Genomic DNA, 18,350 nt, shown 5'->3' on the forward strand with positions numbered 1-18,350 from the left:
AATAAATGGATGAAATATGATTATTAACAGTATTGATCTCAATCACCTCCATTTTGATGATATGAGACTGTAAGGGGAAGCAGCTCTGAGCTTCATCCAGGCAGCAGCCGGCACAGCGCTGGACGGAAACGCACGAAGGTTTGAAGAGAAAGTCGGAAAACTGCGGAAACTCATTGAGCAGATTAAGGAGGACCCATCGAGGCTGGCACTTACTCATGTTAAATATATCCCTCCAGGCATGGCCTGCAAAACACACCACAACAATTGTGTTATTATGTCACTTAGTACAACCTCCCCCTCCCCAGCGGTAATCCATAAGGCTTTACAGGGCATGTATGGTGGACTATAGAAGAAAGCGATGAAGAGCACCTAAGCAGAGCTGCCCGCACACATGACTTATTGTTACATATCTGGGGCCCAGCAATTAACACCGCTGACCCCCATTAGCTAATACCAGGCAGACTTGTCGCAATACAAAGAGGGGGAAAAATATATTTTGTTTTAGTATACCGAAAGTAAATGTCCACGTCTCAACGCCATGTTATTTTAGCTCCAAAACTCTGGGATTATTTATTTCGCAATTAAATATATTATAAAAATCATGCATGCATAGACTTAAAAAAAAAACTAAAATATATATTTATATAACTATATAAACAATTATATATATCATTTTATATATTATTTTTTATAGATTTATATATATATATATATATATATATATGCTTATAGTTATTTATTTTTAAGCTGAATTTCTCTGTATTCCCATTTTGTAGTATATTAGTTAATGTAATGTAAACCAGTATGCAGCCAGCTCCTGAGCTCCCTCTAGTGGCAGCAATTAATGGTAATTTTTTGTAGGGATCTGGAGCTTTGTATCAGAGATAATACAAATCATCGAACAATATAAAGATACAATTGTAAATGGTGAATCATTTTGTTAATCATTTTTAATAATGTAATAATTTTTAGGACAAAAGTATATGGTGTTCAGAGAAGGACGTTCACTTTAAATTGATCATTTCTGAAAATACAATTCGTCAAAATTAGTCACTTGTAATACATGCGGTATATTTGTATTTATAGGAAAGTGTAATTCCAGGAGGGGCCACTGTGGCCAGATCATCTGTCCCTGCTAATGCTCTGATCACCGCTGCTCTGTTCCTGGCGATGTCGCCGGCAGCGTTGGGGGTGGTGGCCCCTCAGGAGCAGGGCGACAAGCAACAGGACTGTCAGTCTCAGTGATGATGCTGCTGATTGGCCAAATACAACGATTTGTCAGCGGACCAATAAACAAGGCAGCCTGACTCTCTAGATCATTTATTTTAATCAGCCCTGCCCCCCGCATTATGGATAATTATTGTAGTGTAATACTCCTCCTGTAGTCTATTTGGATTGACCTCTCTAAAATGGCATAACATGGAGCTTGTTGGCCAAAGTGCAAAGTCTCCAACAGGGCCCTCAACTTTTATATGTCTTGATAGTACAGTATTGTTTTTTTTTTAATGTGGGCAGAAATGTTCTTTAAGACCCCCTAAGCTCCAGGGCTTGGATGTGACTGCAACCCTTGCACCTCCTATAATTACGCCCATTCCTCCATTATTCTAACCTGGCATTGTGCTTGTTTTTATGATATCCGTGTCCCTTTCCTTTCTGGATCTGACCCAGGCACTGGCCTAGAGCCACTCTGTGGACTCAACACGTAGGGCCCCTGCAGTCAAGGCCAAATCTTTATATAGGGATGTAAACCAGCCTGTTCCTAGGGATTGCTACATGGACTGGCTAAAGTAAAGTTTGTCTGTGAAAGGATTGAAGGATTTGGGACAGCCATTCCTAAGATAGTAAGTCATTGATATAGGGAATAACTTACTGATCGCTGAAGGTCTGATTTCTGGGACCCCCTCCAAACCCAGACTAGAAGCAATGGGATGAAACTGAATGGGAGGAGACACAGATTAGATATTAGAAAAAACTTTTTGACAGTTAGAGTGATCAATGAGTGGAACAAGCTGCCACGAGAAGTGGTGAGTTCTCCTTCAATGGAAGTCTTCAAACAGAGGCTGGACAGACATCTGTCTGGGATGATTTAGCGAATCCTGCTTTTGAGCAGGGGGTTGGACCAGATGGCCCAGGAGGGTCCCTTCCAACTCTACCATTCTATGATTCTATCCCATGAAAGGGGATCAGGGAAACTGGCATTAAAGATCCCTGTGTTATAAGAAGCGGAGGTGCACATGCGTGATCTCTACTTCATTCATTTTCTGTGTTACTGCTGGAAAAATTGTAGTACAGTGCTTTGCTACTTCCAGCAGTTCCATAGACAATAGGTGGAGCTGAATTCATGCTTCTTACAAGATGGAGCTCTGCACTGCCAGTTTCCTGGTTTCCTATCCTGTGAACAGGGGATAACTTACTATATTGGGAATAATCCTTTTATTTCGCCTGGCCTATAATTACACAAATGCAATCCAGTGTGTTTGGCTAAATATGTGGCTAAATGCAGGTCTAAGTCACTGCCACTTGCTGACATACGTGGGAATAGTTATCTAATGAGACAGTGCCAGAAACTATTCATTCCTACAGAAAACTTAATTCAGGGAAAAACAGGAAATGCTAATCTCATCATTTTTAAAAAATCTTAAAAGAACCAAAACTTTACATCCTAACATCTGCAGACGATAACAGGGGCGTTTCATCATCGTTATGTTGACAGATGGCTGAACATTTCCCAGGACTGATAATTGAGAGTGTTAAAGTGACAGTAGTATGTGTCACTGTGATGGAAATGTATGTATTTAACAGTGGCTGATAAGTAAAAGCAGGATAAGCAATGGCTTCTCCCTGCCTATGATTGCACTGGGTACAGACACAATGTGTTTAGGTCCCGAAATATGATATTCTGAGATGTCCACTGATTTATTGATCAACCAAGGTCTCGCGCACATGATTGGGTTATGGATCTTTGTTTTAAGACCTTTGCCCACTATTTCATATGGAGAAAAAAAAGTCATATAAAATGTCGATTTATGGGGTCGTCATACAGAGGCGGATGGTCTCTATATGGCTTCATACTGGAGATTCTTTCTTCTTTCTCAGTGCAGGGTTATTCCGATGATAGACTTTCATGACATATCCACAGGATAGGTTATAAATGGTTGATAAATCTAAATAAGTCACTACTCAGTTCTCCTTGGTTTAATACTTTATAAGAAATCCATGTGCACAAGTGACGTATAGTACAGTTTTCAAAGCAACTGACGCAAGGATATTTACCAGTTCATGAGAGTGCGCTTTCGAAAAAAAAACCCCACCATCTATGTATTGTGTCGCAAATAGTGCAGATAAATAGTGAAATACACAGAGTATGACTGAGAACCAACTGTGTATTTAAAAATAGAATGTCATCTTAATATCACAGCAAAACAATGGTCAAATGTTGCAAGCATACAAATGGTAAACATGTAAAATATAGTCAGTCAGTTCACCTTAAATGAGACCTTTCACTTGCCATAAATATGCATTTTATTGTACCTGGTGTAATTGCCGCTGTTCTCCTTAATCCGGCTTTGTTTTTCTTTTGTTCCTGAGCCTCACCAGTCCAGAGATATAGCTCCTCTCTCCTTGTACACAGTGGTTTTAGCCAAGTGGGCCAGACTCCCAGTGTTGTCACACCCACTTGGTTATAAGGCTTGTTTGACATACGTGAAATAGGGGGCTGTATCTCAGGAATGAAGAGGCGCAGGAACAAATGAAAAACAGCGCCAGATTCAGGAGAACAGTAGGATTTACCCCAAGCACACACAAATGATATATATTTATGACAATTGATAGTTCTGGTGTAAAACTAATTTAATTTCTATTATCTCTGATTACTGTTACTGGTCAGTTAGTTTGAAAAAATGTGTTTGGCCACTTTCAGAAGGCGTCATTTTAACATCTGTATTATTATAATTGCCAACTTTTATAAATTCCCTTTTGGAGGCTTGGGGATTCCAGCCTCTTTTTTGATCAGCCACATCGCATTCATGGTCTACTGTACTCATACCGCCATACCGCCTTATTATGCCTGTGGACTTCGGGAATCTCCTGCTGATAAAACACTGAATGTATTGAAACTACCACACGTTTTTGTTCCCCGGCGTGCTCCTGCCTCTTCCTGACATGCATGCCGCAGTTCCCTGTGGTGCGCCTAGTGCACATGTGTGCACTCTCCTGTTCGTAAAAGGGCAGCACGCATATTGTAAATGCCGTCATCTTGTTGCTGAGAGGCATTCAGTATAATTAGTACACCTGCAAGATGGCTCCCAGCCAACTGCTCGGAGTCATCCTGTATAAAAGACTCCTCCCTTAGGGAGTCGCAAAGCAATGAGTTGAGTCATTAGGTAGTTGATGTTCTACTCATGCAGTTGTGAGGTCCCCTGGTCCCGCTGCGGCCAGGGTCCTAAACCTAATCCCTTGTTCCGTGCGGCCAGTGCCTGAACCTTGTATCCTGGTCCCGATGCAGGAAGAGCCTGAATGATGTTCTCTGGTCCCAGTGTGGCCAGTCCAGTTCTCGAAGTCCCTTGGTACTGATGCGGCCAGTGCCTGAATGTTATCCCCTGGTTCTGGTGTGGTCAGTCCTGAATCCAAAGTCTCATGGTCCCAGCGTGGACAGTCCTGAATCCGAAGTCCCATGGTCCCAGCGTGGACAGTCCTGAATCCGAAGTCCCATGGTCCCAGCGTGGACAGTCCTGAATCCGAAGTCCCATGGTCCCGGTGTGGGCAGTCCTGAATATTAAGTCCCATGGTCCCGGTGTGGGCAGTCCTGAATATGAAGTCCCATGGTCCCAGTGTGGACAGTCCTGAATCCAAAATTCCATGGTCCCGGTGTGGACAGTCCTGAATCCAAAATTCCATGGTCCCGGTGTGGGCAGTCCTGAATATTAAGTCCCATGGTCCCGGTGTGGACAGTCCTGAATATGAAGTCCCATGGTCCCAGTGTGGACAGTCCTGAATCCAAAATTCCATGGTCCCGGTGTGGACAGTCCTGAATCCAAAGTCCTCTGGTACCGATGCGGTCAGTGCCTGAATGTTATCCCCTGGTTCTGGTGCGGCCAGTCCTGAATACGAAGTCCCCTTGTCCCAGTGCGGACAGTCCTGTTCCCCCAGTCCCCTGGTCCCAATGCAGCCAGTGCCTGAACATTGTACCCATTTCTATGTGCGGCCAGTCTCTTAACCAGTATCCTAGAACAGTGTGTTTGATTGGTACTTATTCAGGGAGTGTTGGCAAATATGTATATTCCATCCATCGCATCTGCATCCCCCATACATCACTATAAGGGTCTAGTTACAGCCATCTGAAAGCAGCCATACACACACGGCAGGCTTAGGATAAGTTGCAGTAAAAGTGTAGAATAAATAACCATGAGAGTGGTACCTTTTAATTTCTGGGTCTGTGGAGTCTGAGATAGTGAAAGCTGAAAACAGAAGAAAATATGGTTTAAATAGAAGTAAAAACAAAAAATAGAATTAAAAATGGTGCTGTTTATTACCACAATGAAGTGATCACACATAACACACACAATGTAGATAATGCACATATTACCTAGTGCAGTCATCACACATATTACACAGTGCAGCCATCACACATATTACAGTGCAGCCATCACACATATTACACAGCAGCCATCACACATATTACACAGCAGCCATCACACATATTACACAGCAGCCATCACACATATTACACAGCAGCCATCACACATATTACACAGCAGCCATCACACATATTACAGTGCAGCCATCACACATATTACACAGTACAGCCATCACACATATTACACAGCAGCCATCACACATATTACACAGTGCAGCCATCACACATATTACAGTGCAGCCATCACACATATTACACAGTACAGCCATCACACATATTACACAGCAGCCATCACACATATTACACAGCAGCCATCACACATATTACACAGCAGCCATCACACATATTACACAGTGCAGCCACACATATTACACAGCAGCCACACATAATACACAGTGCAGCCATCACACATATTACACAGTGCAGCCATCACACATATTACACAGTACAGCCATCACACATATTACACAGCAGCCATCACACATATTACACAGTGCAGCCATCACACATATTACAGTGCAGCCATCACACATATTACACAGTACAGCCATCACACATATTACACAGCAGCCATCACACATATTACACAGCAGCCATCACACATATTACACAGCAGCCATCACACATATTACACAGTGCAGCCATCACACATATTACACAGCAGCCATCACACATATTACACAGCAGCCATCACACATATTACACAGCAGCCATCACACATATTACACTGCAGCCATCACACATACTACAGTGCAGCCATCACACATATTACACAGTACAGCCATCACACATATTACACAGCAGCCATCACACATATTACACAGTGCAGCCATCACACATATTACAGTGCAGCCATCACACATATTACACAGTACAGCCATCACACATATTACACAGCAGCCATCACACATATTACACAGCAGCCATCACACATATTACACAGCAGCCATCACACATATTACACAGTGCAGCCATCACACATATTACACAGCAGCCACACATAATACACAGTGCAGCCATCACACATATTACACAGTGCAGCCATCACACATATTACACAGTACAGCCATCACACATATTACACAGCAGCCATCACACATATTACACAGTGCAGCCATCACACATATTACAGTGCATCCATCACACATATTACACAGTACAGCCATCACACATATTACACAGCAGCCATCACACATATTACACAGCAGCTATCACACATATTACACAGCAGCCATCACACATATTACACAGTGCAGCCATCACACATATTACACAGCAGCCATCACACATATTACACAGCAGCCATCACACATATTACACAGCAGCCATCACACATATTACACAGCAGCCATCACACATATTACAGTGCAGCCATCACACATATTACACAGTGCAGCCATCACACATATTACACAGCAGCCATCACACATATTACACAGCAGCCATCACACATATTACACAGCAGCCATCACACATATTACACAGTGCAGCCATCACACATATTACAGTGCAGCCATCACACATATTACACAGTACAGCCATCACACATATTACACAGCAGCCATCACACATATTACACAGCAGCCATCACACATATTACACAGCAGCCATCACACATATTACACAGTGCAGCCATCACACATATTACACAGCAGCCATCACACATATTACACAGCAGCCATCACACATAATACACAGTGCAGCCATCACACATATTACACAGTGCAGCCATCACACATATTACACAGTACAGCCATCACACATATTACACAGCAGCCATCACACATATTACACAGTGCAGCCATCACACATATTACACAGCAGCCATCACACATATTACACAGTACAGCCATCACACATATTACACAGCAGCCATCACATATAATACACAGCAGCCATCACACATATTACAGTGCAGCCATCACACATATTACACAGTACAGCCATCACACATATTACACAGTGCAGCCATCACACATATTACACAGTGCAGCCATCACACATAATACACAGCAGTCATCACACATATTACACAGCAGCCATCACACATATTACAGTGCAGCCATCACACATATTACACAGTACAGCCATCACACATATTACACAGCAGCCATCACACATATTACACAGTGCAGCCATCACACATATTACACAGCAGCCATCACACATATTACACAGCAGCCATCACACATAATACACAGCAGCCATCACACATAATACACAGTACAGTCATCACACATATTACACAGCAGCCATCACACATATTACACAGTGCAGTCATCACACATATTACACAGCAGCCATCACACATATTACACAGCAGCCATCACACATAATACACAGTGCAGCCATCACACATATTACACAGCAGCCATCACACATAATACACAGCAGCCATCACACATAATACACAGTACAGTCATCACACATATTACACAGCAGCCATCGCACATATTACACAGTGCAGTCATCACACATATTACACAGCAGCCATCACACATATTACACAGCAGTCATCACACATATTACACAGTGCAGTCATCACACATTTTACACAGCAGCCATCACACATATTACACAGTGCAGTCATCACACATATTACACAGCAGCCATCACACATATTACACAGCAGTCATCACACATATTACACAGCAGCCATCACACATATTACAAAGTGCAGCCATCACCCATATTACACAGCAGCCATCACACATATTACACAGCAGCCATCACACATATTACACAGCAGCCATCACACATAATACACAGTGCAGCCATCACACATATTACACAGCAGTCATCACACATATTACACAGCAGCCATCACACATATTACAAAGTGCAGTCATCACACATATTACACAGCAGCCATCACACATATTACACAGCAGCCATCACACATAATACACAGTGCAGCCATCACACATATTACACAGCAGCCATCACACATATTACACAGCAGCCATCACACATAATACACAGCAGCCATCACACATAATACACAGTACAGTCATCACACATATTACACAGCAGCCATCACACATATTACACAGCAGCCATCACACATAATACACAGTGCAGCCATCACACATATTACACAGCAGCCATCACACATAATACACAGCAGCCATCACACATAATACACAGTACAGTCATCACTCATATTACACAGCAGCCATCACACATATTACACAGTGCAGTCATCACACATATTACACAGCAGCCATCACACATATTACACAGCAGTCATCACACATATTACACAGTGCAGTCATCACACATATTACACAGCAGCCATCACACATATTACACAGCAGTCATCACACATATTACACAGCAGCCATCACACATATTACACAGTGCAGCCATCACCCATATTACACAGCAGCCATCACACATATTACACAGCAGCCATCACACATATTACACAGCAGCCATCACACATATTACACAGCAGCCATCACACATATTACAGTGCAGCCATCACACATATTACACAGTACAGCCATCACACATATTACACAGCAGCCATCACACATATTACACAGTGCAGCCATCACACATATTACAGTGCAGCCATCACACATATTACACAGTACAGCCATCACACATATTACACAGCAGCCATCACACATATTACACAGCAGCCATCACACATATTACACAGCAGCCATCACACATATTACACAGTGCAGCCACACATATTACACAGCAGCCACACATAATACACAGTGCAGCCATCACACATATTACACAGTGCAGCCATCACACATATTACACAGTACAGCCATCACACATATTACACAGCAGCCATCACACATATTACACAGTGCAGCCATCACACATATTACAGTGCAGCCATCACACATATTACACAGTACAGCCATCACACATATTACACAGCAGCCATCACACATATTACACAGCAGCCATCACACATATTACACAGCAGCCATCACACATATTACACAGTGCAGCCATCACACATATTACACAGCAGCCATCACACATATTACACAGCAGCCATCACACATATTACACAGCAGCCATCACACATATTACACTGCAGCCATCACACATACTACAGTGCAGCCATCACACATATTACACAGTACAGCCATCACACATATTACACAGCAGCCATCACACATATTACACAGTGCAGCCATCACACATATTACAGTGCAGCCATCACACATATTACACAGTACAGCCATCACACATATTACACAGCAGCCATCACACATATTACACAGCAGCCATCACACATATTACACAGCAGCCATCACACATATTACACAGTGCAGCCATCACACATATTACACAGCAGCCACACATAATACACAGTGCAGCCATCACACATATTACACAGTGCAGCCATCACACATATTACACAGTACAGCCATCACACATATTACACAGCAGCCATCACACATATTACACAGTGCAGCCATCACACATATTACAGTGCATCCATCACACATATTACACAGTACAGCCATCACACATATTACACAGCAGCCATCACACATATTACACAGCAGCCATCACACATATTACACAGCAGCCATCACACATATTACACAGTGCAGCCATCACACATATTACACAGCAGCCATCACACATATTACACAGCAGCCATCACACATATTACACAGCAGCCATCACACATATTACACAGCAGCCATCACACATATTACAGTGCAGCCATCACACATATTACACAGTGCAGCCATCACACATATTACACAGCAGCCATCACACATATTACACAGCAGCCATCACACATATTACACAGCAGCCATCACACATATTACACAGTGCAGCCATCACACATATTACAGTGCAGCCATCACACATATTACACAGTACAGCCATCACACATATTACACAGCAGCCATCACACATATTACACAGCAGCCATCACACATATTACACAGCAGCCATCACACATATTACACAGTGCAGCCATCACACATATTACACAGCAGCCATCACACATATTACACAGCAGCCATCACACATAATACACAGTGCAGCCATCACACATATTACACAGTGCAGCCATCACACATATTACACAGTACAGCCATCACACATATTACACAGCAGCCATCACACATATTACACAGTGCAGCCATCACACATATTACACAGCAGCCATCACACATATTACACAGTACAGCCATCACACATATTACACAGCAGCCATCACACATAATACACAGCAGCCATCACACATATTACAGTGCAGCCATCACACATATTACACAGTACAGCCATCACACATATTACACAGTGCAGCCATCACACATATTACACAGTGCAGCCATCACACATAATACACAGCAGTCATCACACATATTACACAGCAGCCATCACACATATTACAGTGCAGCCATCACACATATTACACAGTACAGCCATCACACATATTACACAGCAGCCATCACACATATTACACAGTGCAGCCATCACACATATTACACAGCAGCCATCACACATATTACACAGCAGCCATCACACATAATACACAGCAGCCATCACACATAATACACAGTACAGTCATCACACATATTACACAGCAGCCATCACACATATTACACAGTGCAGTCATCACACATATTACACAGCAGCCATCACACATATTACACAGCAGCCATCACACATAATACACAGTGCAGCCATCACACATATTACACAGCAGCCATCACACATAATACACAGCAGCCATCACACATAATACACAGTACAGTCATCACACATATTACACAGCAGCCATCGCACATATTACACAGTGCAGTCATCACACATATTACACAGCAGCCATCACACATATTACACAGCAGTCATCACACATATTACACAGTGCAGTCATCACACATATTACACAGCAGCCATCACACATATTACACAGTGCAGTCATCACACATATTACACAGCAGCCATCACACATATTACACAGCAGTCATCACACATATTACACAGCAGCCATCACACATATTACAAAGTGCAGCCATCACCCATATTACACAGCAGCCATCACACATATTACACAGCAGCCATCACACATATTACACAGCAGCCATCACACATAATACACAGTGCAGCCATCACACATATTACACAGCAGTCATCACACATATTACACAGCAGCCATCACACATATTACAAAGTGCAGTCATCACACATATTACACAGCAGCCATCACACATATTACACAGCAGCCATCACACATAATACACAGTGCAGCCATCACACATATTACACAGCAGCCATCACACATATTACACAGCAGCCATCACACATAATACACAGCAGCCATCACACATAATACACAGTACAGTCATCACACATATTACACAGCAGCCATCACACATATTACACAGCAGCCATCACACATAATACACAGTGCAGCCATCACACATATTACACAGCAGCCATCACACATAATACACAGCAGCCATCACACATAATACACAGTACAGTCATCACTCATATTACACAGCAGCCATCACACATATTACACAGTGCAGTCATCACACATATTACACAGCAGCCATCACACATATTACACAGCAGTCATCACACATATTACACAGTGCAGTCATCACACATATTACACAGCAGCCATCACACATATTACACAGCAGTCATCACACATATTACACAGCAGCCATCACACATATTACACAGTGCAGCCATCACCCATATTACACAGCAGCCATCACACATAATACACAGCAGCCATCACACATATTACACAGTGCAGCCATCACACATATTACACAGTGCAGCCATCATACATACTACACAGCAGCCATCACACATATTACACAGCAGCCATCACACATATTACACAGTGCAGCCATCACCCATATTACACAGCAGCCATCACACATAATACACAGCAGCCATCATACATATTACACAGTGCAGCCATCACACATATTACACAGTGCAGCCATCATACATACTACACAGCAGCCATCACACATAATACACAGTGCAGCCATCACACATATTACACAGTGCAGCCATCACACATATTACACAGCAGCCATCACACATATTACACAGTGCAGCCATCACCCATATTACACAGCAGCCATCACACATAATACACAGCAGCCATCACACATATTACACAGTGCAGCCATCACACATATTACACAGTGCAGCCATCATACATACTACACAGCAGTCATCACACATATTACACAGCAGCCATCACACATATTACACAGTGCAGCCATCACCCATATTACACAGCAGCCATCACACATAATACACAGCAGCCATCATACATATTACACAGTGCAGCCATCACACATATTACACAGTGCAGCCATCATACATACTACACAGCAGCCATCACACATAATACACAGTGCAGCCATCACACATATTACACAGTGCAGCCATCACACATATTACACAGTGCAGTCATCACACATATTACACAGTGCAGTCATCACACATATTACACAGTACAGTCATCACACATATTCCACAGTGCAGCCATCACACATATTACACAGCAGCCATCACACATATTACACAGTGCAGCCATCACACATATTCCACAGTGCAGCCATCACACATATTACACAGCAGCCATCACACATATTACACAGTACAGCCATCACACATATTACACAGCAGCCATCACACATATTACACAGTGCAGCCATCACACATATTACACAGCAGCCATCACACATATTACACAGCAGCCATCACACATATTACACAGTGCAGCCATCACACATATTACACAGTGCAGCCATCACACATAATACACAGCAGCAATCACACATAATACACAGTGCAGCCATCACACATATTACAGTGCAGCCATCACACATATTACACAGTACAGCCATCACACATATTACACAGCAGCCATCACACATATTACACAGTGCAGCCATCACACATATTACACAGCAGCCATCACACATATTACACAGCAGCCATCACACATAATACACAGTTCAGCCATCACACATATTACACAGTGCAGCCATCACACATATTACACAGTGCAGCCATCACACATATTACACAACAGCCATCACACATATTACACAGCAGCCATCACACATAATACACAGTGCAGCCATCACACATATTACACAGTGCAGCCATCACACATATTACACAGCAGCCATCACACATATTACACAGCAGCCATCACACATAATACACAGCAGCCATCACACATAATACACAGTACAGTCATCACACATATTACACAGCAGCCATCACACATATTACACAGCAGCCATCACACATAATACACAGTGCAGCCATCACACATATTACACAGCAGCCATCACACATAATACACAGCAGCCATCACACATAATACACAGTACAGTCATCACACATATTACACAGCAGCCATCACACATATTACACAGTGCAGTCATCACACATATTACACAGCAGTCATCACACATATTACACAGTGCAGTCATCACACATATTACACAGCAGCCATCACACATATTACACAGTGCAGTCATCACACATATTACACAGCAGCCATCACACATATTACACAGCAGTCATCACACATATTACACAGCAGCCATCACACATATTACACAGTGCAGCCATCACCCATATTACACAGCAGCCATCACACATATTACACAGTGCAGCCATCACACATACTACACAGCAGCCATCACACATAATACACAGTGCAGCCATCACACATATTACACAGTGCAGCCATCACACATATTACACAGCAGTCATCACACATATTACACAGCAGCCATCACACATATTACACAGTGCAGCCATCACCCATATTACACAGCAGCCATCACACATATTACACAGTGCAGCCATCATACATACTACACAGCAGCCATCACACATAATACACAGTGCAGCCATCACACATATTACACAGTGCAGCCATCACACATATTACACAGTGCAGTCATTACACATATTACACAGTGCAGTCATCACACATATTACACAGTACAGTCATCACACATATTACACAGCAGCCATCACACATATTACACAGTGCAGCCATCACACATATTCCACTGTGCAGCCATCACACATATTACACAGTGCAGCCATCATACATAATACACAGTGCAGCCATCTCACATATTACACAGTGCAGCCATCATACATATTACACAGGAGCCATCACACATATTACACAGCAGCCATCGCACATACTACACAGTGCAGCCATCACACATATTACACAGCAGCCATCACACATATTACACAGCAGCCATCACACATAATACACAGTGCAGCCATCACACATATTACACAGCAGCCATCACACATACTACACAGTGCAGCCATCACACATATTACACAGTGCAGCCATCACACATATTACACAGTGCAGCCATCACACATAATACACAGTGCAGCCATCACACATAATACACAGTGCAGCCATCACACATATTACACAGAAGCGATCACACATAATACACAGCAGCCATCACACATAATACACAACAGCCATCATACATAATACACAGTGCAACCATCACGCATATTACACAGTGCAGCCATCATACATATTACACAGTGCAGCCATCATACATATTACACAGTGCAGCCATCACACATAATACACAGTGCAGCCATCACACATAATACACAGTGCAACCATCACACATATTACACAGCAGCCATCACACATAATACACAGTGCAGCCATCACACATGTTACACAGTGCAGCCATCATACATACTACACAGCAGCCATCACACATAATACACAGTGCAGCCATCACACATATTACACAGCAGCCATCACACATAATACACAGTGCAGCCATCACACATAATACACAGTGCAGCCATCACACATATTACACAGCAGCCATCACACATAATACACAGTGCAGCCATCACACATATTACACAGTGCAGCCATCACACATATTACACAGTGCAGCCATCACACATATTACACAGCAGCCATCACACATAATACACAGTGCAGCCATCACACATAATACACAGTGCAGCCATCACACATATTACACAGTGCAGCCATCACACATATTACACAGTGCAGCCATCATACATACTACACAGCAGCCATCACACATATTACACAGCAGCCATCACACATAATACACAGTGCAGCCATCACACATATTACACAGTGCAGCCATCACACATATTACACAGTGCAGCCATCATACATACTACACAGCAGCCATCACACATATTACACAGCAGCCATCACACATAATACACAGTGCAGCTATCACACATACTACACAGTGCAGCCATCACACATATTACACAGCAGCCATCACACATAATACACAGTGCAGCCATCACACATAATACACAGTGCAGCCATCACACATAATACAAAGCAGCCATCATACATACTACACAGCAGCCATCACACATAATACACAGTGCAGCCATCACACATATTACACAGTGCAGCCATCACACATATTACACAGAAGCGATCACACATATTACACAGTGCAGCCATCACACATATTACACAGTGCAGCCATCACACATATTACACAGGAGCCATCACACATAATACACAGTGCAGCCATCACACATAATACACAGTGCAGCCATCATACATACTACACAACAGCCATCATACATAATACACAGTGCAACCATCACGCATATTACACAGTGCAGCCATCATACATATTACACAGTGCAGCCATCATACATATTACACAGGAGCCATCACACATAATAAACAGTGCAGCCATCACACATAATACACAGTGCAACCATCACACATATTACACAGCAGCCATCACACATAATACACAGTGCAGCCATCACACATGTTACACAGTGCAGCCATCATACATACTACACAGCAGCCATCACACATAATACACAGTGCAGCCATCACACATATTACACAGCAGCCATCACACATAATACACAGTGCAGCCATCACACATAATACACAGTGCAGCCATCACACATATTACACAGCAGCCATCACACATAATACACAGTGCAGCCATCACACATATTACACAGTGCAGCCATCATACATACTACACAACAGCCATCATACATAATACACAGTGCAGCCATCACACATATTACACAGCAGACATCACACATAATACACAGTGCAACCATCACGCATATTACACAGTGCAGCCATCATACATATTACACAGTGCAGCCATCACACATATTACACAGTGCAGCCATCACACATATTACACAGGAGCCATCACACAATACACAGTGCAGCCATCACACATATTACACAGTGCAGCCATCACACATATTACACAGAAGCGATCACACATATTACACAGTGCAGCCATCACACATATTACACAGTGCAGCCATCACACATATTACACAGGAGCCATCACACATAATACACAGTGCAGCCATCACACATATTACACAGTGCAGCCATCATACATACTACACAACAGCCATCATACATAATACACAGTGCAACCATCACGCATATTACACAGTGCAGCTATCATACATATTACACAGGAGCCATCACACATAATACACAGTGCAGCCATCACACATAATACACAGTGCAACCATCACACATATTACACAGTGCAGCCATCATACATACTACACAACAGCCATCACACATAATACACAGTGCAGCCATCACACATAATACACAGTGCAACCATCACACATATTACACAGCAGCCATCACACATAATACACAGTGCAGCCATCACACATAATACACAGTGCAGCCATCACACATAATACACAGTGCAGCCAACACACATATTACACAGTGCAGACATCACACATATTACACAGCAGTCATCACACATAATACACAGTGCAACCAACACACATATTACACCGCAGACATCACACATATTACACAGTGCAGCCATCACACATATTACACAGTGCAGTCATCACACATATTACACAGTGCAGCCATCATACATATTACACAGCAGCCATGACACATAATACACAGTGCAGCCAACACACATAATACACAGTGCAACCATCACACATATTACACAGTGCAGCCATCATACATACTACACAACAGCCATCACACATAATACACAGTGCAGCCATCACACATAATACACAGTGCAACCATCACACATATTACACAGCAGCCATCACACATAATACACAGCAGCCATCACACATAATACACAGTGCAGCCATCACACATATTACACAGTGCAGCCATCACACATATTACACAGCAGCCATCACACATAATACACAGTGCAGCCATCACGCATAATACACAGTGCAGCCATCACACATAATACACAGTGCAGCCATCACACATATTACACAGCAGCCATCACACATAATACACAGTGCAGCCATCACACATATTACACAGTGCAGCCATCATACATACTACACAACAGCCATCATACATAATACACAGTGCAGCCATCACACATATTACACAGCAGACATCACACATAATGCACAGTGCAACCATCACGCATATTACACAGTGCAGCCATCATACATATTACACAGTGCAGCCATCACACATATTACACAGTGCAGCCATCACACATATTACACAGGAGCCATCACACATAATACACAGTGCAACCAACACACATATTACACAGTGCAGCCATTATACATACTACACAACAGCCATCATACATAATACACAGTGCAGCCATCACACATATTACACCGCAGACATCACACA

The 18,350-nt window shown here is 42.7% G+C and overlaps 1 protein-coding gene and 1 long non-coding RNA gene across 3 annotated transcripts in view; one reads left to right on the forward strand and one right to left on the reverse strand.

Moving 5' to 3' along the window:
• LOC141058358 (uncharacterized) overlaps positions 1 to 18,350 on the forward strand; it is a 69,111-nt gene that overhangs the window by 25,325 nt on the left and 25,436 nt on the right. The gene's annotated exons all lie outside the window — the stretch shown is intronic.
• The window catches only part of LOC141058356 (vascular endothelial growth factor A-like), a 52,117-nt gene that overhangs the window by 23,348 nt on the left and 10,419 nt on the right, over positions 1 to 18,350 (reverse strand). For both annotated transcript variants that reach the window (XM_073554596.1, XM_073554595.1), the window contains exons 3-4: positions 5,417 to 5,456; positions 47 to 243 (exon numbers count right to left, since the gene is read on the reverse strand). In XM_073554596.1, the coding sequence (XP_073410697.1) occupies positions 47 to 243; positions 5,417 to 5,456 (237 nt within the window). The remainder of the gene's footprint in view (positions 1 to 46; positions 244 to 5,416; positions 5,457 to 18,350) is intronic.

Source organism: Dendrobates tinctorius, unplaced genomic scaffold, assembly GCF_039654945.1.
Source record: "Dendrobates tinctorius isolate UK_male_01 unplaced genomic scaffold, ASM3965494v1 ptg000211l, whole genome shotgun sequence".
NCBI classification, from domain to species: domain Eukaryota; kingdom Metazoa; phylum Chordata; class Amphibia; order Anura; family Dendrobatidae; genus Dendrobates; species Dendrobates tinctorius.